The following is a 23,927-nucleotide window of genomic DNA, read 5'->3' as shown; positions in this document are numbered from 1 at the left end:
GCAACTTCCATTCTAGTTCCGGGTAAGTTTGGAGCCTGCCGTAAGCTACCCGGGAATAAATTGAATTGAATTATGGTTGCGTGTTCTTAAGCAGTAACTAAAAATAGATCTATTGAGGAGCGAGCGACGACACTCGCCATCCATCGCTGTCGACAAACCCTAACCTTTCCTCTGCCTCGTCGCTCCTCTTCTTCGTCCTCTTCGATCTCGATCAGGATCAGTCGCCTTCCCGTTTCCCGGACTTTGATCAGACAGGAAGCATGCATTCAACCAACCTACTCCTCGAAGAACCCATCAGGATGGCTTCCGTCCTCGAGCCCTCCAAGCCAGTACGTTTTTGTAATTTAGTTAGCTTTTCTTGCGTGAGAAGACGAGTTCTGCGATCAATGGTGTAAAATCCTGTGGTTTTTGGCTGTCCAGAGTTTCTTCCCCGCCATGACTAAGATCGTCGGGACGCTCGGCCCCAAATCGCGGTCGGTGGAGGTGATATCTGCCTGCCTCAAGGCCGGCATGTCGGGTATGCTTCACGCTCTTCGCGTTTTCTGATGAGATATTTGTTGCGTGTCGTCGATGAGATGTTCGCTGTTTTGTTTCGCTCTGGTGATTGGTTCTTTTGTCGTGGTAGTGGCGCGATTTGACTTCTCCTGGGGGGACATTGGCTATCACCAGGAGACACTGGAAAATCTGAAGGTGGCCGTCAAGAGCACCAAGAAGCTGTGCGCCGTAAGGCTTCACCATCACTCACCTAATGATTTTACGACGCTTCTAATTGCAGAAGACTAAAGATAGTTGGAGACAACTTACAGTCAAGATGGTGATGCCATCCTGACTTAACCATGGGTGGTCCTTTCACTTGGCGCTCTTTTCTAAGTTACCTGATGATCTATAATTAAGTGAGACCAACCATTTTTGTTTGTAATGAATTTTCTTCTGTTAAAATGGTACTGGAATCTAGAACTTCAATACAAAAAAATATCTCCTTTTATATCTGTCTACTTTGAAATCATAATATCACAATGGCACATGAAGTTTTATAGGCCCCAAAAATGTGTGTAAACATGCTTACTAAAGTACTTAACCTTATATTAAAGATAGTGATCCATCCTGATAATCATGATTTGTTCTTTCACTTCTTTCTACTTAGAAGGTGCTCTTTTTTAAGTTTCCTAATGATATATCTACTATTAGATGAAACCAGCCATTTTTTATTTTGATGAATTTTCTTTCATCAAAATGGCATATGTAGTTACTACAATGATTTGATATGCAGGTCATGCTAGATACTGTGGGTCCTGAGTTGCAAGTTGTGAACAAAAGCGAGAAGGCCATCTCACTTGAGGCAGATGCTTCTGTTATTTTGACATCAGACCAAGAGAAGGAAGCGTCGTCTGAGCTATTACCTATAAACTTTACTGGATTATCAAAGGCAAACTATTTTCATCCTTGCATTGTATTCATTGGCTATTGAATTGGGCTCTTAATAACCTGTTCTCTGCATCTTTCCCTTGATATAGTCAGTGTCATTGTTTTTTATAAAGGAGTTAGGTCTAAGCATATGTTGCCTAACCTATTCATTGTATTCTTACACTTTGATGACTAAAGAAGGGAACAAATATGATTTCCTGTACAATCCATATGCCCTCTCTTTTTGATGATAATTTGAATGGTCAAAGAAGTCAATGCCCAAGTTTATAAATAAGCTCTATTACCTATTAGTATGTGTTAATTGAATTATCAATTCACCACACAATATAGAAGGTTTGTCATTCTACCAACTAAAACATACTTATCTCCCCTATATATGCTACTTCTAGGTTTTTGGCATAATTTCTTGAAGCCTATCTGATAAGAGGGGTGGATTATCTTAAAGTAATCTACATTGGATCTACTGGATTAGGTGAATGAACTCAAATGAGATAATTGATGCATTAGACAGGTTTAATAAATCAGGACAAGTGGTATAGGGGTAGGCAGACCTAAATAACTGTAGTGGCTAATACTTAACAGTATTGCTAATTTTCTGTTGCATAATCTTTATGTATGGATGACTCTGGAAGATGTTTAATTCACTATTATATTTCTTTTTGTAGCTTCCATATGTTGAACTTGGCAAACAGCATAACTTCAATCTTAACTTTAACATTATTTTAAATCTTTAATATGTACGTTGCAGGCAGTGACACCAGGAGACACAATATTTATCGGCCAATACTTGTTTACCGGTAGTGAAACTACGTCTGTTTGGCTGGAGGTAGTTCTTCTCACTCACTTTTTTTAATCAATTAATATATGACAAAAAATAGTGATTCAGTTGTCAGAGGCTAAAATGTTGCATCTCTGATAACTATATCAGGCTGTAGCTCTAACTAGGATGCTGGATTTGTAACCTTATTGAATTCCACATTTGATTTTGCTGTCTTTTGCTTGACTTCTTTGAATCTGCGTTCCAGACAATTTTGTGTGCATATGTTGTTGTTGCAGGTGTCTGAGCTGAAAGGTGATGATGTAGTCTGTACAATTAAAAACTCAGCAACTCTAGCTGGATCACTTTTCACCTTGCATGTCTCCCAAATTCATATCAGTTTACCTACACTCACTGAAGCAGATAAGAAGGTAAGGAATATTTTAGCATTTTCTTTAGCATTGTGGTTATCATATTTATTGTCCCTGCTATACATATTGTTTGTAGATCCAAAATAGTTGGATCTCATTTTCTCTTTTTTGGTGTTTGCCTTTTGGTTGTAGATGTCAAGGTATGTCTTATCAAACAAAATTGTCTTTTATTACTTTTGGCATTTTGACGAATTAGAATAGTGATATTATAGTTATTAAATGATTGTTCATGTCTTCACTTTGTCGAATATAAATCTAAGCCTAGTAAACTCTACCTTTGTCATTGTAGTCACAACTCTGTTTCCATAATCTGTCCTCTTCAAGCTCTTGTTACATGCCATGTGAATCCTTTCTATTGCTTTCACCCTCCATCAAAGGAATCCTACCCTTGGATTGATCCACATTATTTGTTTGAGGGGCTAGAGAGAAAGGATATGATCGGAGTGTTAATATTGAATTTCTAAATCCTGCAGATCATGCTTCGTCATCATACTTAATCAAATTAAGATACCTGGAAACCTAGAATTAAGAAACTGTTTGATCTTCACCTGCCCTCATGCTGAATTCTGGTTCCATTGACCCATGTGTGAAAGGCTTCAATCCATTTTTCTTAATAATGAATATCAGTAAAGGTGGCATAATGTTATAATTTGTTTGGTTGTTATCAATTGGCAACTGCGAGTTTTTTTTGTAACAAAATTGTTGCTGGTAGCTGCACAAAAGATACTTCACATTTTGTGATATCATCAGATCTTTCTCACATTATTCTAATGTATCCTAGGATTTAGCTACAATTTTATTTGTCCAACTGTGTTGGACTTGCACTGAATGTTTCTTCTTTAAACATTTTGCTCATGCAGACTCTTTTCTTTTCTGGCATTTTTGGTTATTCTACAATACTGTTATCTTTTTAATGCATTGAAAATAAATATGGCAGTTAGTTTGCATACCAAGTCCAAGTACTAACATGAAAAAAGCATGATTGCTATTCAAGACTTGACATTTCACTATGGATGTACAGCTTCTCAATTCCTCACGTGTTTAATCATTAACTTTGTATTTCCTTGAAAATGTCTATTTTCAGGCAATAAGCACATGGGGTGTCCGCAATAAAATTGATTTCCTTTCATTATCTTACACAAGGCATGCTGAGGATGTTCGGGAAGTAAGTTATTCCATTTGCATAGTGCATTTATATTTCCTTGTGTAGTTACTGTTGAGGATGATGAAATGTTTAATTTTACCTCAATTATTCACTTAAAATCTCATTCTTGACTTGTTTGTTTACCGAAAAAATTATTTTGGATATTTCCTGTTTAACGCAGGCCCGGAAATTTTTATCCAAGTTAGGTGATTTGAGCCAAACTCAAATATTTGCTAAAATTGAGAGCGTTGAGGTTAGTGACGGAAATGATTTTATATGAACTAGACCTTTACGAAGGAATGTGTATTATGAGTTTTATTGCTCATTTCTTGCAGGGTTTAACCCATTTTGATGAGATTCTGCAAGAAGCAGATGGTATAATTCTTTCTCGTGGGAATCTTGGAATAGATCTCCCACCTGAGAAGGTAGGTATTTCAAATAAAACACTGTATTATATAGTTACTTGATGCAAACTGGGAATTAATTTGAATTAAAATTTTAAATTTGTAATTGATTTTGTTAATTGTCTTAATTCTGGTGTTGAAGTTTGGTAATTCTTAATCTGGCAGGAATACTTTTAATTTGGTCAGAGTTTAATGGGGATCTTTTAACATTATTGTAGCGGTTCTTTGATTCAGGAAGAATTTACTGAGATTATTGTGGTTTTCAATTAGTGCTATTTATTTCATAGTTTTGTCGATATCAAGTTTATAAAAATGGAGTTGAGTCTATGTAATATTCATGTTTAATTTAATATTGTTCTCTTTGTGAGATAGTTTCCTCTTTGCTTCATTAATTTTTGTCTTAAGTTCCTGTGTGGTGTGTGCTTTAATGGTTCATATTGGTGCTGCATCAATTGGTATCAGAGTGGAAGCTTAGTGCATCAGTACTAGTTTTCTTGTCCCCTAATTCCACCTCATGCATCAACTTGTTCCCTAATTCAGTGCCTATGTCGTCACAACAATTATAATCTTATCACAAAATTCCTCCATGTCCATCTTATCATTATCCCACAATTTTCTTTTTCTTTCATGTTTTACTTGTCACCTTGCCATTACCGACCCCTATCCGTGATGTTGCATCCAAGGGCCTTCATTGTCTTGCACTACTGTCATTACCAACAGTGCTCTCCTTCCCCTCAGTCATTCCAAACCAATGGCCCTGCCATACTCCTGGTGTTTAGAAGGCTCTCTAGGGCACTGATGCCACAACAACTCACTTCCTTAGTCGTGTTGCCACAATTGCATCTTAGGCTGCAAGAACATATGACAGGAACATTTAAGTTGGATGATTATAGGCTGATGTGCCTGTTGATCTGGTAGCACAGAACACTTAAGTTTTTATTACTGTCCACCTTTGGTGTCTCAATAGTGCATAATTATTTGCTACTCCTACTTGATTAGTTTCTGAGCAACTGTTGGCATTTTATTATGGAGGATATAAAATACTCAAAATGACTTCTATTTTTTATTTTAAATCTTTGATTGTTGAAGCTGTTATAACTATTATGTATATATTTTGAATTTTTAGCAAAGCAATTTTTCAAGTGTTTTATATAACTTCAATACTGTTTTATTTCTAATATTTGAGTTATATCTGCAGGTGTTTTTATTCCAAAAGGCTGCTGTCTATAAGTGCAACATGGCTGGAAAGCCAGCAGTTGTCACACGTGTTGTTGATAGCATGACTGACAACTTGAGACCTACACGAGCAGAAGCAACTGATGTGGCCAATGCAATACTTGATGGTATATTTGGTTCCTATATTCTATATGTGATTGTCTAATTTATAGTTCAAGATGCCTGCATTTTGTTTTTGCATAAGGTTTAATTAGCTAGGTTGATTCTTTCCAGGTAGCGATGCAATCCTTTTGGGTGCTGAAACACTTCGGGGGTTGTACCCTGTGGAAACCATTTCAACTGTAGGTAGAATTTGTTATGAGGTGAGGCTTCAATTAAATAAGAATGGGTGGTTGAAGTTTATAGTGAACATTTCTGAGTCCTGAAGGAAATATAAAGAGGTCTTATCTTTTTCAGAAAAAACATGAAGCGATCATACACTATAATATAAACAATATTTTTACTCATCCATGACAAAGAGTATACTAATAAATTTGGTTCTATGAATTTCATCATGTATTTAATTTAACATAATATTGAGTGTGTTTGGGTGTCTGGATATAAATAACTTTGCTTGCAATAATTTTCTTTTGTTTTTGATTCTGTTGCTCTGTTTCTAAGCTATTAAATTGTTGTATTTATTGAATTTTTGCAATGTGCATTTCTCTGTTTGTTAGGACTTCTTTGCTCCCCTTATCTAGTCACTTTGCTAGTGCTTTTGGATCTTTATGGGTACAACAATTTGCAGGCCGAGAAAGTTTTCAACCAGGATTTGTACTTTAAGAAGACTGTTAAGTATGTTGGAGAACCAATGACTCACCTGGAATCCATTGCATCATCTGCAGTATGTTTTTGAATTATGTTTTTCATATACAATATTCCTCTAGTTAGTGCACTTAGTGCGAACATGCATGAGAACTTTCCACATTTATATTCAGGTACGTGCTGCTATTAAAGTAAAGGCTTCCATTATAATTTGTTTCACCTCATCTGGTAGAGCAGCAAGGTGCCTTTATAGTTGGAAGTACTCTGTGTTAATTGTTGAATTGTTTTGTCATCCGCTGCAAAACCTTATGAGGCTTTCGTTCACTTGATAGATTAATAGCCAAGTATAGGCCTACTATGCCTGTGCTATCTGTGGTTGTTCCTCGCCTTAAGACAAACCAACTTCGATGGAGTTTCAGTGGTGCTTTTGAAGTATGTGACTATCTTTAGTATTTTTCCCTTATCTGCAGACCCCTGTGTTTTTTTGTCACATAACAATTTCCACTTGATGTCCAGAAATATGAATATTAAATGGCTTTAAATGTGGCATTGTAATGCTAACCTTATTTACTCTTTGAAATAGTTACTATTACTCTAATGGTAGCTAATACATTGGCAGGCTAGACAATCACTCATTGTTAGAGGTCTTTTCCCCATTTTGGCTGATCCTCGCCATCCTGTAAGTATTTCAACTTCTCATCTTGTAACCTGTATATAATTGTTGTATATAATACCATGGAATCGTATAGTTTTTTTGTCCCTTTGAATAGATGCTCTTATGCGTTTCTCTAGAATATTGTGATCTGTTTCTTTCCTAGTATTTTATGCATTCAAGATGCTATTTCTAAAGTTATAAATAGCCTGGTGTTTCAGTTGAGTCCAGGAGCATTGGGCTTTCTCTTTTCATATCTGTCATTTGATTGTTTATTACTCTTGTACATTCTTATTTATAGAAATTACTGTTATGTTACTTCAGAACCTTTTAAATAGTATTGCTAATAGTGACAGATTTGATGTGTTGGTTTTGGAATTTCACCCAATGGTATTGATGGTAGTAACTTAGTTGATATGCTTTTATTTGGGAATTTTGTTTCATAATAAAAAAAGTTTCTCTTCAATTGTAAATTATTATGGATGATTAATTGGATTGATAGGTATAGACTGCCAGTATCAGGTGAAATGCTTTTGCAATAGCAAAAATGTACATAATTTCCTATAAAAAGCACATGGTTTTATTGGCCAAGGTTATGTTTTAAGGATGTCTGAAGCATGCACAGTATATATATATATATATATATATATATATATATATATATATATTCACAAAGTTGTCCGATGCAAAATTTATATAGTTTCTCAGTGGAATATATTTCATGCTGTCCAAAATATTCTGACAAAAAGAAACAGTGCCTTTTGACAAAACTTTGCTCTCTCGCTCTCTTGAATCTCCCACTGATAGTTGGATGCCTTTTTCTTTATTCAGTTGAAATTTGCAATCTTCCATATTGCTTTAAAGCAGCTTGACTTGTATGTATCATGCAGGCTGAGGCTACTAGTGCCTCCAACGAATCAGTGCTGAAGGTTGCTCTTGATCATGGAAAAGTCTCTGGGCTGATCAAGTCTCATGATCGTGTTGTCGTCTGCCAAAAGGTTGGGGATGCTTCGGTTGTGAAGATTATTGAATTAGAGGATTGAAGGATTGCTTTCTCAGACATCGAAAGTTCCAAGTCTGTATATCTAGGAAATGATCAAGCTGTTATCCGTCCACGATTTTCTATATAAATTTGGTAAAGCTATTGAGTTTTGCTGCTTGGATTTTGGCAGATCTAATATCATGTACTAACGTTATGCAATTGAGGGCAAACCACTATTTTGTATTCGCAACAATTGGATACCTTTCTTCTAACATTTCTAGCGTTGTGCATTGTTTTAGAGGAATATTCAAGTGTGTGGTATGCTGAAATGATATCATAAAAACAAAATAAACCTGGTTCATGAGTTCCTCTTAGTTGTTTATTAAATAAATATGTTGACTACGGTAGGAGTAGGATTTGTTTGCATCAAATAATCCATGGTACTTTGATCTGGCCAAGGTGTAGGCTCCACGAAGCTTATGCTTTATATAAATTAAATGCTTTGTTTGCACCAAAATTAGCTAACCGAACTGAGTACGATCAATTAATAAATTTTCTTGCCCCAGGTTACAACAGAATCTAAAATGGTCATCTCTCACAATCATCTATGATAGCAAACAGAAACATATTTTTTTTCAAAAAAAAACATAGCAATAAAAAGCATAATAACAGAAATGACATCTCCGATGAGTGGATTGGATCATTCAATATTTAACAAAACTGAGCTATAAACATATACAACCTCCAGAAGGGCCATCCTGTACCATTTCCTATATCTGCTGACAAGTTTCCCCTATAACAAAAGTGAGCAAATAAGCACAAACACATTAATCGATAGTAAAGGTATCTTTTGCTCAACCATTGAAACAAATCAGGAAGACAGGATGACAGGATGCAATGCCTCATGCGAAGACTTCGAATCTCAGAAAAATTGCTGGAGCCATGGAAAGTTGGAAGCATCATTCTCCAGCTCAGTCCTCAGCTTATTCACATGTTCCATGGCCTGTTTCATGTCCATCTGATCCAAAGGTAGAGCAGCGAACTCCTCTAGAAAGCGATGGGCACGAGCTGCACCTTTAGTTATGTCCTCAGGAGGGCATAACCTTTTCCGCTTATGCCCAACCTGCAAGGTGAAGAGAATGATTAGCTCACAAACCCCTTGAAATAAGAAAAGCTTATATGCTTTATTTATCATTATTAACTGTCTCTTCCAACAAGAAAAACAAAGGATGCTATTGGCTCCTGTTTTTTGTAAAGCACTTCAACTTTGATCATTTTTGGAAAGCTTGTGGGGGATCAAACAAGGATTTAAAAACATTGCGAGAGTTTGCTCTCACATGAAGCTCAATGTAATAGGTATTTTAATAGTAAAAAATAATATCGAGACAGTTAAATAATGAAATAGTTAATCGACGTCAGAATTCATATCCTGCTGTTTCTTCCTCACATATGGCTTGCTCATATATGGTCTTCCTAAAACAAAATGCCTCACTTTGGTAGCCTTTCGGATTTCTAATCTACACCTGATCTAGCTACTGCTGTTGGTAAATCATTGGATTTTTACAAGCATAGATAGAGACACAGGAAAGAAATGAGTCTAACAATAACATGAAAAAGAAAATAAAAAGAAGATAAAGGATGTCATGAATTTGGGGTAATCCTAACCCTTATGAACTAAAAGGACAAAACCTGAGTGCCAATCAAGTGGTGTGGAAACCCATTTAGACAAGAAACTGCTACCACATTTACATGAGGGCAACGGAGTGACTAATGAAGTATTATTGCTTCTAAATGAATACATATGCAAATTACAGAGAACTCAGAGATAATTGACAAACTATAGACTGGGAAAAGGGAGAAACGTAGTAGGCAAAATGGTTCTCAAGTAGCTCTGGTGCCTCTTAATAGGAAATATTAAGATGCGAAGTAGATTAATGTATATCCAAAGACATGGCAGAAGGTCACCAAATATGCATTGTCCTTGCAATCAAAACAAAATATCATTGGCAAAAGTAAAATCTTATGTAGCAAACCTGTTTCTCTGAACCATCACTGTCCTTTGATGGCTGAGAAAAATCCTCCAATTCATCAGCTTTCCTTCTAGCTAGACTTACAACATCTTCAGGAAAATTTGCAAGTTCTGCAACATGAATACCGAAGCTTTGATCACAAGCACCAGGTTGGACCTAAAAATGGAAAATAGGAATCACATAAGCTGATAAACAACACAAGGGGATCATCTTTTTAAGTTTTGTGGCATTGCTATGTAAGGGTGGCAGCCATCAGCATCATCTCCAACACTTCACTAGATGATCGCCTTGCTTGTTTTTTCTTAAGCATCCGACCTAAAGTTTGCTTTATATGCATCCTCGGGTTTTCACAACAGTGTCAAATATGGCTATGGTCTTTATGGTTGCATCGTAATGATCCTATCTTCTAGCAAAGTGCTACAAGTGAAGCAATTTTCATGTTGGAAGCATCTTTTCTATAGTTGGGTGACTAGATCCTCTTCCAGAATCTTTCCAAATGCAATAGCAACTGCAATTAATCTGGACAGGCTTACGGCAAATGGAGTGGAGATTTCTGCACATTGAAGAATCTCAACTATATTTTCCTTACATTAATATATTTGTAATTTTAGTTGTTTTATTGTGCTATAAGCTGGTAGACTATTGTTTTGCCTTGCTCCCTGTGCTGGTTATTACTTAGTCATGGTTAAATCATGTTAAGTTCCTTTCTTATTTTATGCAGTAAAGGCGACAACTTCTCACCCACAAGCATTTTTTTTTAAAAAAAAAAGAAGCCCAAAGATCAATAACAAAGCATTTAATATTAGTCTACTGGGAGTATCCATGATATGCCATGATAGCTGAAAACTTCAAACCAATGAAAAGGAAGCCCAGAGATAAATTAGAAAGCAATTAAAAGAGATACCAGTACATTGAAGGTATCCATGATATGTCATGATAGCTGAAAAAAAATGAAAATAAAGCCCAAAGATGAATAACAGTCATAGAAACTATCCCAGATTAGCTGATCTGACAAATCTGAACTGGAAATCCACTGGTTCAAGTCAACTCATTGATCAGAAACCAAAAAAAAAAAAAGGTTGAACTTCAAACCTGGCCTATTTTGTGAAAAAAATCCATCAACCCCTCCAGGATACGCAACTGGATTGGTTTTGTAAAGGAATAGCCATAGTCTAAAATGACCTCTTTGTAGAGATGTAGATGAGAAATTTATCCTTTTACTTTGATAAATTTAAAATTTACAACATGTACTTGGATAGGTTTATCATGCTAGTTGATGTTTCTTTTAATAAATTTGTATTTTTTTAATTCCAGTTGCATTAATGTAAGAAACATTTGTTAGTTATGACATTAAAAAATTGGAGCAAGAAATAAATTATTATGCCAAAATACATCATTTAGATCGCCAACCAATACCAATACTACATCGGCATAGATAAGTATTGTTGTTTCATCCTACCAGCACAATTTTGGTGATATTCGCTAAGACATGGCCCGAATGGGGCCAAACAAGAACATTTTCTTCTTGTGACTTAATCCTTTGTGTGTGTTTTTTACCAATTACGGAGAGGAGATGAAGCACAATAAAAAGAGGGGAGAGGATGAGGGAAACAAAAGTGACATCAAAGTCAAACATTTATATCCTTTTAGTTTTAGTTGTGCTAGTATAAGTCCAACTCTCAATAATTAACTAAGATATACTTATGTACATATGGAAAATTAGTTCAAATAACAAATATCCTAAAAGTATTATTTAACTTAAGTCTCGAAAAATTATAAGGTTGATTTCACTAGGATGCTATAGAAACCAATGTACTAATATGATGCAAGATGCTTATTTGGTATTAGTAAGTAATAATCATTTGTCAAGATGGTTTTTATACTTGCAACATTTTCTAAACTTTTAAATCAATTAGCTTTATAATTGCTATAAGCTTATATTTGAAAGTAAATAAGCAAAGTGGAAGAGGATTATAAATTAAAAGTATGAGTTGATCTCAGGCATATATAGTGTGTCAAAGCATGCAACATCTACACACAACACAATACTGAAGCCTTAACCATTGAATCCAAATATTGAAACTCCCAAAAGGATACTTCAAATGTTGGTGGTCAGAGCTGATTGCAGAGCCAGAGTGCAAAGTCATGATTCTTGATCTATGTAAGTTTATCTGATTCAAACAACTAATGAATGATTTAGGAGATGCCGCGGTGAGTCAATGAAATTACATTGTGATAACTAAGTTGTGATGCACATTGCTTCCAATCCTATAAAACATAAAAAGATTGATTATCAATTCTTCTAAGAGAAGTGCAATCCTAGGAGAACCACACTTCTTTTGTTAGTTCCAACATTCAGCTAGCAAATTTGCTAAGCGTTTAAAAGGTCTTAGAACTGAGTATATGCACAAAAAAAGTTTTACAAAAAATTTCAGTTGGGGGAGTAATAAGAGCCACATTGTATAAAAGAGAGCTTAATTGTAAATATACCAAGTTAAGGTGTGTAAATGTAGAACAACCATAATTCTACAATAAGGGCAATTTGGTGCACGAAACTGCCGCCAATGTAGAGGTCCCAGGAAAGAGTATATTGTACACAACTTTATCTTGCATTACAAGAGATTGTTTCCACAACTCAAACCCATGACCACCAGATCATTTAGGAAAAAAGCCACAATAATTTCCAAAGAAGATGAAAATAGAATTATTGAAATTACTGCAGTGTAGTCAGTTACCTTGTAAAGCATAGTCAACTTTCGACTTGATGAATCTATGTCCGCTCCAACATGATAATTTGCCACTCCAACAGTGGCCAGACTAGAAGATTCCTGGGTGTCTACAAGAGCTAATGTAGTGAGTTCATGGAAATGAGTTGCAAAAAGAGTTGGCGCCCTAGTAACCTCCACAAGATGTTCACAGATTGCCCATGCCAAGCCTGGACAAAAGGCATTACAAGATAAATCTGTAAAGAATCCAACAGTTTGAAATATTTATGAAGTAATGAAAAATGAAATTTAACTAATGTTCACCTAAAAAGAGTATGTGTATCAAATATGAATGAGAGCATATCCATCCCAAGGATAGTGATCATACATGTGTCAGAAAGCAGAACAAACTAGAAAATAGAACTCTGAATAGATAAATCACCTCTCACTGACTTATCATGTGTGACAAACAGACAAAAAAAACTTGGTTTGGCACATGAAAAGTATTTGAAAAGGATTAAATATCAAATTGTTATTGTTGATGTTATTTGGAGATAATTATTATGCCATATATATAACTCAAGCATTAGAATGAGTGGTTGAGAACTTGAAATGAAAAAGAACTATTGGAGTCCTATGTAATCGTGGTGCCTCCTTTAGTCTAAAAGGAAAAGTTTATAAAAAATTTGATCCTACCTGCCAAGGTTTGAAATCTCAAGCTGAGTCAGAGTTTCTATTGCCGACTCACTTGAGACGTTTAGGATGAGCTAAGTGCAAATGACGAAAGATGAGCCAAACACCAAAAGGCGAGGAGAAGGGCAAAGGAGAGGAGGAAGAACAATATTTTGTTTTGGGACATTGTGGCGAAGCCAAGAAAACTGATGTATGGGCATAGTAGAAATTTAGAAGATGAGAAGGGGGAAGGAGTCTCAAATGTACAACCCTTGCCATGGACTCTCTTGCCTCCTCATGTGGAAGCCCTCACCAGCTTGCAAAAGCTTTGGATCTCGTCCAGAGCAGCCATCCTTGAATCTTGTCTAGATTTGAGACATTGACGTTGTTGGATCATGCATGGAAGCACTTGCTACTTCACGATAGCTTCCCAAAGCTAAGTAATCCCAACTTAAATCATACAAATAAAAAATATGCAAAATGGTGAAACAAAAGATAGTGGTATATAAAAACATAAAAATGAAGAAATAATTTATTGAAAATTATGAAAAGTAAAGCTATAACTTAGATCTGCCAGTTTTCTCTTTATCTTTTCTTTTCAAACTATTGCCAACTACTCACTTTTTTAATAGCAATTATCAGTCTAACTTACAGACCCTTTTTTTTGTTGATCTTTTTTATAAACATTGCATGCGCGGGCCCTTTCTTTAAACTTGTCTTTTGTACCAACCCCTTTTTGAGTGGACCTCATCTCTCATCTTAGTTAAGCCTTGCTAGAGTTTGTTTGTCACCATTTTACTTTTGGACGGGACCCACCTGGGTCCATGAACAAGTCAAGGGGGCAGTGGCCTGATGAGTAGGCAAGGCTTTGTGAGTCAATGACAATGGAACTCCTGGAAGAGGATATCCAGTTGCTCTTTAAAGGGGTGAGAAAGGGATCTGAACAGATTGACGACATTGGAGGTGGGGAAGGAGATTGGTCTAGAGCTGAGGTTGATTGATAGACGAAGGAGATGGGAAAAGAAGTTTGACAGGCAATAGGAAAGAGACTCAAAATAAAATTGACTAGGGGAACAATGCTTGGGTTTTGATGAAGGGGTCTCTCTAGATCATGGGTGTTGTAACTGAGGTGTTAGGACCAAGGATTGAAATCTCGTGCCGTATCGCTCGATACGCATGAAAAATTTCGTTCCGCCGTGGCACCGGCACCGGCACAGCGCCGGCACAAGAGTTTCGGCCGGGGAATGCCTCCGACGACGTCGCCGGCCCCGGACGGAGGCTCCGGCGGCGTCGCCGGCCCCGGGCGACGCCTCCGGAGGCGTCGCGCGGCCTCAACGACGCCTCCTGAGGCGTCGCGCGACCTCAGCGACGCCTCCTGAGGCGTCGCGAGGCCTCACGACGCCGCCGGAGGCGTCGCCTGGGGCCGGCGACGCCGCCGAGAGGCGCCGCCTGGGGCCGGCGACGCCGCCGCCGAAGGGCCGGCTGGGGCCGGGCGCCACGCCGGCGACGCCGCCGCCCGGGGCCGGCAATGCCGCCGGGACCGAAACTCCGGCACGACTCGATATTTTAAACCTTGGTTAGGACATTACGGCAAAATTAAAGGAGTTGACAGTTGCTTTTGTTAAGGGACTAAATGACTGAAAAGCAGAGACAGGAGTACAGACCAAGGTTCAAAACAAGGTATACAAGGATGAAGGGAGGAAGTGATGGCAGAAAGGTAGAGGAGCAAAGCACACAAGAGAGAAAACAAAATTAGGATTTTGCCAAGGGTGGGGGTCAGGGAGAGCAAGGGAGGGAATTAGAGTTTGATTATGATAGGGGAGGGAAGGGAGGTCATGTTGTCATATTAATTAGAAGAGCCTAAAGGATAAAGCCTATGAAATCTTCTGCCCTAATACCATTTGAAAGGAACAAAACAATGCCTTGTTTTGTTTATTCAGAAAGAACTACAAGACAATGGTAGTATCCCTACAACTAAATATTCAACCTACAACAAATATAACTAACGACTCTAATAACCTAATAATTCTAAGAAAGCTAAAATTTGCAATTAAACATCCACCTATGAAGTTCAGTAACAGGAAGGTATGTAAATATCACAGCGATTAGGCAAACCGATAATTTTAGATAAGCTGATAAGTTGAAAATTGCAATTTAAAGTAAGTAAAAACTGATAGACAAACCAAATCCATCATAAGTTGATGTTCCACGGCCCAACTCATCAACAATTATCAGCGACTTCTCAGAAGCGCCATTCAAGATTGAAGCAGTCTCAAGCATTTCTTGCATGAATGTAGAAACACCACGAAGCTGCAAAATCAGCATAGATTGTGTAGAATTAAAGAAGAAAAAGGATGCCACATTTGATCAAATCTCCAATATACACAGGAAATATGCAGGTATACTTGTAATCTTATTGTCCTGCCAAGGCATATGAGATACATTATTCAGTGTATTTGTTATTACACACAAAGTTTGAAGAATTCATCCACAATATTTTTTTAGGCACTAGAAAGTAACATGGAATAACTCTCATAAAGAGTGCAAACACTTTAACAATATCTAAAAGTATATCTTCATACAACAAATAAAACTGCACTAATGTAATAGTAAAAAAATGTTTGGCTAACAAATATATAGAAAACCTCAATTAGCAGATAGCTCAATATTAAGAAAAAATCAAACACTTGTAGAAATGTCTAAATTAAAATTTTGACAAAATGTCATGTACTATTCATCATGCAAAAATATCATAATTACTAAAATCATTTAGAAATTTAAAGTATCTGAAAGATGCCATCTTTAACTTAAATCTTTAGGCGTTCAGGTTTCTTCTCTTCTTGAGATAGATCATGGAAGCAACAAGTTATAACTGGCTACTGTACTTAGGTTAGGTTCAACATTGTAACATATTGGAAGATAACAAGATATCTGATGGTTTAATATCAGGTACACTTTTTTATTTTTGTATCCCAGGCCATTTGAAATGGTGCACCTTTCCACCTTCATTGCGCAGCAAAGTTGCCTCTCGCTCAAGTACTAAAGGCTCCTAAGGTAGGATGCCTAGCACACATTTCAATAATGCTATTTGTTGCTTTGACCTAGCAATGATTTCTACATTCATGAGAGCGGAACATTGTGCATGAATGCACAAGATGTTGCACTAATCATACCTCTAGAGTTCCGCATTACCAGCAATGATCTTGGTTATCTGAAGCGAAATTAGGGAGATTGAAGTGATTTCCATTTAACGATTGTGATGTCCCACTTAGCTAGCCACACATGATTGAGAGATATGATGCAATTCAAAAGTGTATCTTTAAGTATTCATTTTTAGAAACAACGTGCAAGTTGCATTTCATCTATAATCTATATGTTCATTGGGGCCATGATTAGCCTTCACACTGTCGTTCATAGATCTTGTTATGGATATCTTAGAATGTAAAGCATGCCCTTTTCTTCAGAGAAACAAAGATGTAAGACTTAACTGAATGATGAACGCAAAGCATATATAATAAATTAAAATAAGAAAACACATTACTTAAGGAATGCAAGTCAAAGTCCTAATACACCAAAAGATCAAATGCACTGTTTACTTTTGTTAGATTACTTGGTTCTACATGACTGACTGATGTTATTCACTGATAGATATTGCTCCATCTAGAACTAGCTACTTATTTCCTTATGGATCAACTAACAAAAATATGGAGTTAATCCACAATTCTCAAATCTTCAAAATTTCTATGCATTTGTCCTGAGATATTCCATGTAATTTATGTTTTCTGAAGATAAATATGAAGCTGAAAATAATTTTCCTCTATCGCAAACACACCTGGCAATCACCAGCTCCGACACGAGCAAATATACAATCTCTTATGCTAATGGTTGCTCTCTCACAAGGAACAAAGCAACCAACTTGCGCCATCAGCACATTCACGCCAACCTGAGGATTAATAAGGTAGATAATGAAATACCACAAGACAATGCACAGTAGAAGCAAAAAAAAAAAAAAGCTTCATATCTGTGCACACAGAATTAGTATCACAACTTAATAAAAGTTGATCTTTTGCTGGAACAAGAGAAACTGATAACACAAATTTATGATCATGAAGCTACAACTATGGTGTCAATGACTTCCTCATCTGTCATCAATGGGTATATCAAGAAGAGTCTCTTCTCATCTCAATGGCAAAACCATGGGTTGGTGAGAGAAAAGGCAGCTAGACCAGATGCGATGGTGGGATGGACTCTGATACCTAGTAGAAAACTTGGTATTGTATTATTATAAAATAGAATTACAATCCATGAATTATAGATGTAGAAAATTAGTAATAAGACTAGGTATGCCTTGCACTTGGTTGTTTCTAATAATTTTATCCATCTCCATAGTTAAAGGGTAATTTTATACTTGTGACTGTCAAAGTAGAAGAATTGGAATGGAAATTTAATAGTAAGATACTAAGATCCATTTAACATATAATTCCCGCTGGTTTATGTCAATACATATCAGTCACGATCTGCTATTGCCCACCAAATGTTACATAGATAGCTTATGAATATATTATAAGAAGGGAACCTCTGATTAAAGATTGATATTGATGGTTAATCGTCAATGCATCTATTTCATATTTCCTGTGTTCAATTGGACAAGAGTGACATATGATGAGTAGAAGTGTCAATGGACTGATCCGTCTATTTAGGTGTCATGCCAAGTATGGTACACTTTGTTAGGCCAAACATAATAATAATAATAATTTAAAAAAATATAAAATTCCAAAAATATTTATAAAATAAGTTTAAGAAAAAATAAAATTTGGTGCATCTATAAGGAAAATTTAGGAACTTTTTATTAACAATTTGGTAATTTTAGACCATAGTAGACCAAAATATCCCAAGCTAGCCATTTTTATTTTAAAATGGGGGTATTTTAGTTTTTTATCCCTTTTTGATTGCTGAGATGGATTCTTCCCTCTTTCAGTCACAGGCCTAGTCTCACACATGGATTGCTAAAATGGAGTCATGCTAAGTTGAGCCCGTGGACCAAGCCCTACATCCTAGCTCAACATGTGGGTTGGGCCTAGCCCAATATGCAAGCATGCACGACATATGAAAGATCAGCTGGGTTGCACATGGCCAACACAGCCTGACCTGTTTTAAACCACTAATTATGAGTGTTTGTGTGCATATATACAAATGTCACAACAATTTCACAAAATTTTAACATTAAACACAAGCTGGACTGACAACTTATTTTCTACTGCTGCAACCCAAAAAAAGATACTAACACAAAAATAATATTGATGTCATTCATAGAATGCAAAATTGTCCCAAAATTGATAATTTTCACTGGGTATATATCTAGTGGAATATTGACTGTGCATAAGGCGAACAAGTCGAGAATAACATGATTTATAGCATCCACAGTTCACTTACCTGCCGGATAAAAGTTGATTTCCCACCCATATTTGGCCCTGTTATGATCTGAAACCAGCTCTTTCCACGGACCTAGAACAAGCAAGCAAAGAAACTACAGTCAGATGAAAATACTTATGATTAAACGTTCAAAGGATTTTGCAACTTAACGGAGTACATACTAGTTTACAATCATTAGGTATGAAATTAACCCCATCCTGAGACTCCACACAAGGATGCCTGCAACCTTCTAGTATGATATCCCCTTGATCCTGCGGATAGACAAAAAGTTCATCAAACCACATGTTTGTAAGAAATAGATAAAAACTATTGCAGGATTCTCACCGAGGGTGTGATATCTGGTCTCACATACGGAACAGGACAACTGGTTGCCAAATTAGCAAAGCTCAGAAGAACATCCATCTCAGATAGAATCCCAGCAACAGCCTCAAATAGCTATGGAACAGAACACAATAAATAAGAACTGGATGCAATTTATTTGAAATGACATTTGAAGTGTCAGCTTGAGTACCTCAGAAAAGGAAGCAGAAGCATCAACTACTTGAGCAACAAGACCTTTCTGACAATTTGTGTAATCATTCAGAATCTCTTGGTACTGATTTCCCAACTTTTTTAACTTCGAATTTGTGAACTTTATACCATCCTTCCGAGTTTCCAGAACAATGTAAGCATTATTAAGTTTCTTTCTCACCTTTTGTTCTTCTTTCTTTGTGATCCTAAATGCATGTCCAAATTGTGTTCCCTTCTCCAATTTCAGTGACTTATCAATAGAAAGATCAAGATCATTTGCTGTTTGCTTATGCAATTTGTTTATTTGTTGCTCGACTTCATCAAGTTGGTTCCTTAGCACAGCTAAGTTTTCATCATACCCAGGTGAGATCATGTATTCTCCATTCTCAAGTTGATCAAGATCAATAGAGATTTCAACAAGAGCAATGAACTTATTTAGTTTATCCTCACCCATCCAGAAGTTTAGGGGCTTGGAATACTTTTTCCTTAACAGTGAGGAAAATTGACCTTCATACTGCTCAAGTACATCTCTTATGTAAGGTACCCTAATGATTGACTATTCATGGAAGATAATGCGTTAAAGAGATTATTATATAATTAGACATAAAAAGAAGTAAAAATAAAACAGTAGAATCAATGTTCTGAGTCATTTAAAAAAAGAGATAGTTCCAAAAGAAACTAAAGATTTACCTGATACAATTTTATGACTGGTTGCAAATTAGATCTCTTCTTCCTCAGTGCCTGGGTCAATCTCTCAATATCAGAAATTCTCTTCAGATGTTGTCTCAATCCTTGAGAAAGCTCTGCATCCTCTGCAAATGCCTGAACCAAGTCTAACCTACAAATGATTTCATCGACATCTAACAAAGGTTGTTTCAGCCACCTATTAAGCAACCTTTTGCCCATGCCAGCAGTGCAGGTTCTATTCATTAGACCAAACAAACTGAAGTTTTTATTAAAATCTGTTTTGCTTTCAAGGACATTCAATGCTCTCATTGCTGCAGAATCCAACCGCATACAGTTATCTAAGTTGTATTTTTCAATAGTAAAATTCCCATAATTGTTATCATCAGCAAGCAATTCCACATAAGATATCAATGCACCTAGGGCACTCAATGCATATTCAAAATCTGAAAGTAAATCTCTAACAGGTTCAGGAGGCCCTCTGATGATCCTACTGAGATCCTGCATCAAATCTCTTGACTTGAACTCAGATTTCTTTTTTTCACTCAGAAGAACATTACATTTGGATAGAGCTACATTAAGAGCTTTGAATTCTGTTGATATTCTGCATTCTGCAGGTATAAGACATTCCCTACAACCAAGAGCTACCAAAACTGATTCAGTATTTGTGAACTGATTATCATCAAGGAACTCTGCTGCACCAAGTTTCCGTTTGGTCATATCTACAAAACTTAGTCCCACAGTACACTGGTTCTCACGGAAAACAGGAAACAATGCAACTGTCACAGGGGAATCCTGCATGTCATTATTGGCAAACAAAATATCTTCAAAACTATTAATATTGCCAGGTGTTCCTGTTTTTGCCAATTTCCAATTTGAACCATTTCCTTCATATAGCTCTAATGTGTGATCTGTCCTCTCCAGTAAAAGATCACGAGCTATAGACTCAAACATGCTTTTACTGACACTCACACTGGAAATACCATCTGAGCCACTACCTAATTGTCGCAAAGCAGTGGTTGTGTGGTAATATGAACTTGCAACAAAAGTAGCATTCTCACCATGGACTGTATAATAGTCCTGGTAAAGTAGAACTTGAAGATTAGACATAGCTTACAGACAAATCATAATGATAAGGAAATGTTTATCCAAGTTCAAGGTTTTTTGAAACCTTGAGCTAGGTCTGTCAGAAAATTAATAGTCTGTGCTAGATTATGGAATTAACCAGGATTATTATAGCCTAAACTTAAAATGTGGTAACATATCAGGTGACGAATATACCCATCCATGAAACCCCTCTTATCCCAGTCATTGGATTGGGCTGTTCCCAATGTCAAACATACAAATTTACTTAGTTAACATGCATTTCACATCTCACTATATTTGTTAACTTATTCATATCATTAGGTTTGATGGCTTATTATGTAAAGTTTGAGCTCGACTTAACTTGGTTCGTTAGGTTCAGTGTAGCACATCTAGTTATGATGTTAACTAGACTACTTTATAAACATGAAGAGAGCACAGAAGCAAACTAAAAAATTGCAATTGAAATACAACAGTTGGTTATATTTGTTATAAAATTGTTCAAGCTCAATTAAATGTTTCTGAAATTACAGGCTACATTTGTTACAAATGTAAAGTTTAGGCTAGATTTAGCAATTACCTTAAATCTACAGAAAACTCTTAGAGCAGTGGAGGACACTTTATAGTGTGGCAAGCCTCACAAACCTAAGGATTTATGCATGTTTTTTTTTTTTACATATTTCAAATATATATACTTCCAACATAGCCATCAAAGCCAAAAAAAAAAAAAAAAAAAACTCATTTCATGCAACATAATCCACAAATTAATGTTGGCAAGCTCTTTTGGAAGTTTCAATAGTTATAAAACTAGTGTTTACCAAGCAATAACCACCTAAGTGCTGTTTATTTTAAATATTTGGTTAAAATTTTATCAGGTTAACATGGGCATCAAGTTTCCTTGACTCTTGGATGTTGTATGAGAAAATTTTATAAAACTCTCAGGTGCCAAAATCACCAACTCTTCATTCACATACTTTAGGGAATCACTGATGAACAAAGTGAACAATGATCCTATTCCTAGAAATGGAATTATCTTGCAAGTCTATTGTGTCCGAATCTCCCTCACTTGGGTTTCAGGGTCCAAATATATTAACTATAACTCGAATAAATCTTTACTTCTTTCATTCTACTTTAACAAAGAGTAGAATCATTTTGAATTATCTTTTCAGAGCATGATGTTGAGTAAAAAAAATACAAGAAAAACACCTCATGAAGCACTACGTTCAGTGAGCTAACAGCAGATCCCAGAGAACAAACAAATAGAGGATGGAGAACAGGGTCTTAAAGAACAGAACAAGAAGTAGTGCCAGAATAGAGAGAAGCAATTAAAGGCAGACATGTATCCTGCGAAGAGGCAAATGAACTCACCCGGCGATCGAAAAAGCGCACGGCTCTAGGATCCTATCAGAACACGCACAATCCACGTCCATCAGGTTAATGACTATGTTACAGAAAATACAGATGAATCACAACGAGGCGACAAGAGGAAGAACTTACTTTGGGGAGGGTTTTGAAGAAGGAGATGAATCCCTGTGCCTGCCTAGCATCTGTAGCACAATAATTAAACCATAAGATAATAAAAGGCGTAACAGAAACAAGGACAGGAATCAAGAACACGGGGACAATGAAAAGAAAAGGACAAAAACCTAATTTGAATTCTGGCAGCTGGTTGCCGTCGGGCGAAGCCTCTGCTGCCATCGTTCAGCGGGCGAAGAAACGAGGAGCCTCTGGGCAAAGCGAAAGCTGCGGCTTCCAGTCGAAGGAGGGGTTTGGGCGCGTTGGTCGATCAGCTGTGCCTATATGCGATGACAGGGGCAGCGAGGGAACGATGGATTGTGGCGGGAAAGCGAAATGGCGGTGGAGAAAGGGAGACGGAGAGAGAGAACACGGCTAGCAGAGTGCCTTGAGAATCGGAACTACGAATGTGAAGGCCCGTTTCTATTAGTGGGTAAAAGTTTGGATGGGCCGAACTTACATGGAAAACCTTATTGGGCCGCACAATATTTAGGGTTAATAACTTTATCATCAAAAGGTGAAATTCGCTATCTTAACGACTGTACGATCATCTGTAAAGAGGTAAATCAAAAAATTATAATTGATCACGATGCAGAAGAGTATTACCTGATGAAATTCGAACCCTTGCCCTCTTCTGCAACTCTACTACATCATAACTAACTCAGCTATATCCCGAGAGCTAATAACTTTATCACTCATAACTTGATCACTTTAATGTCATATTTACTCCCCGCGAACATGTTGTATTTTGAAAACAAATACCACATAATATCGATTTATGTGATTTAATCGAATTAAAATTTTAAAATTAAAAGCAAACCTAATTATCCAAAATAACTGATTTTTTTTTCATCAAGGTCTTTTGAATGAGCTAAAGTATATATTTGATAATACACACTTTAACAATTTTTCAAAAAAAATACAAATACATGATTTAGGATTTATTAATGCTCAGAAAATTATTAGAATATTTTTTTAATCACTTTTAACATACTAGAGGTTACAAAATCATGCATTCATAATGCTCCGAGAGAAATTCATCCATTCATCAATTATATGTCCGAATTATGTTGGATCATTTTTAAATTTCATTTTTGTTAATCATATTTAAAGTATGTGGTGTTATTGAATAGTGGCTAATATTGTCAACTTCAGTATAATTTTTAATAAGTTATTAAAGTGTAAGATGTGACCTTTTTTTTTTTTAATAAATTATTAAAGTGTAAGATGTCATTTTTTTTCTTTTTCCTTCCTCTCTCTTTCCTTATTGTTTTCTCTCTTTCCCAAGAGATTTTTTTTCCACTTTAAATTTCTTTCCTTCTTCCATGGATCCTTGGAGTAGACAGAGGGTAAGTCTGCAAAACAAAGAATAATTATATGGGAAATGCTATTTAACTTAGATATTTTTTTAATTTGATCACAAACATTAGCTCATACCTTGTGTCTGCAGATAAATTATGAGTTTGACTATGACCTTGCCACACATTGCCTTGAAAAGGAAAAAACATATCAACAAACAA

The 23,927-nt window shown here is 36.3% G+C and overlaps 2 protein-coding genes across 2 annotated transcripts; one reads left to right on the top strand and one right to left on the bottom strand.

Annotated features, from left to right (window-relative positions):
* Window positions 1–119: 119 nt before the first annotated feature.
* LOC141821280 (pyruvate kinase 1, cytosolic-like) lies at window positions 120–8,049 on the top strand. Its single transcript, XM_074708689.1, has 16 exons — window positions 120–329; window positions 421–517; window positions 626–723; window positions 1,271–1,426; window positions 2,174–2,251; window positions 2,482–2,613; window positions 3,698–3,778; window positions 3,939–4,010; window positions 4,093–4,182; window positions 5,360–5,504; window positions 5,611–5,699; window positions 6,125–6,220; window positions 6,315–6,382; window positions 6,474–6,573; window positions 6,761–6,820; window positions 7,684–8,049. The coding sequence occupies exons 1-16, from the start codon at window positions 261–263 to the stop codon at window positions 7,834–7,836; spliced, it is 1,584 nt and encodes a 527-aa protein (XP_074564790.1). The 5' UTR covers window positions 120–260; the 3' UTR covers window positions 7,837–8,049.
* A 413-nt stretch (window positions 8,050–8,462) lies between these two features.
* LOC141821378 (DNA mismatch repair protein MSH2) lies at window positions 8,463–22,634 on the bottom strand. The gene is made up of 13 exons (XM_074708802.1): window positions 22,539–22,634; window positions 22,390–22,439; window positions 22,261–22,293; window positions 19,816–20,889; window positions 19,127–19,681; window positions 18,940–19,050; window positions 18,777–18,866; window positions 18,616–18,687; window positions 17,015–17,125; window positions 15,366–15,492; window positions 12,541–12,740; window positions 9,809–9,961; window positions 8,463–8,898 (listed from the first exon to the last, which is right to left on the bottom strand). Exons 1-13 carry the CDS (start codon window positions 22,588–22,590, stop codon window positions 8,698–8,700), a joined length of 2,829 nt encoding a protein of 942 aa, XP_074564903.1. The 5' UTR covers window positions 22,591–22,634; the 3' UTR covers window positions 8,463–8,697.
* Window positions 22,635–23,927: the final 1,293 nt, after the last annotated feature.

The sequence above is a fragment of the Curcuma longa genome, chromosome 2 (genome assembly GCF_044706935.1).
Source record: "Curcuma longa cultivar G26 ecotype Majalengka, Jawa Barat chromosome 2, ITB_CL_G26_1.1, whole genome shotgun sequence".
NCBI lineage: Eukaryota > Viridiplantae > Streptophyta > Magnoliopsida > Zingiberales > Zingiberaceae > Curcuma > Curcuma longa.
This window is presented reverse-complemented; position numbering and strand designations above follow the sequence as displayed.

Coding starts and splice junctions, on each gene's coding strand:
- LOC141821280 (XM_074708689.1), top strand. CDS start 261: ATGCATTCAACCAACCTACTCCTCGAAGAACCCATCAGGATGGCTTCC. Junction 1,427..2,173: donor ACTTTACTGGATTATCAAAG/GCAAACTATTTT, acceptor TGTACGTTGCAG/GCAGTGACACCAGGAGACAC. Junction 5,700..6,124: donor TAGGTAGAATTTGTTATGAG/GTGAGGCTTCAA, acceptor AACAATTTGCAG/GCCGAGAAAGTTTTCAACCA.
- LOC141821378 (XM_074708802.1), bottom strand. CDS start 22,590: ATGGCAGCAGAGGCTTCGCCCGACGGCAACCAGCTGCCAGAATTCAAA. Junction 19,682..19,815: donor CAGTCATAAAATTGTATCAG/GTAAATCTTTAG, acceptor TTCCATGAATAG/TCAATCATTAGGGTACCTTA. Junction 19,051..19,126: donor CTTCTGCTTCCTTTTCTGAG/GTACTCAAGCTG, acceptor TCTGTTCCATAG/CTATTTGAGGCTGTTGCTGG.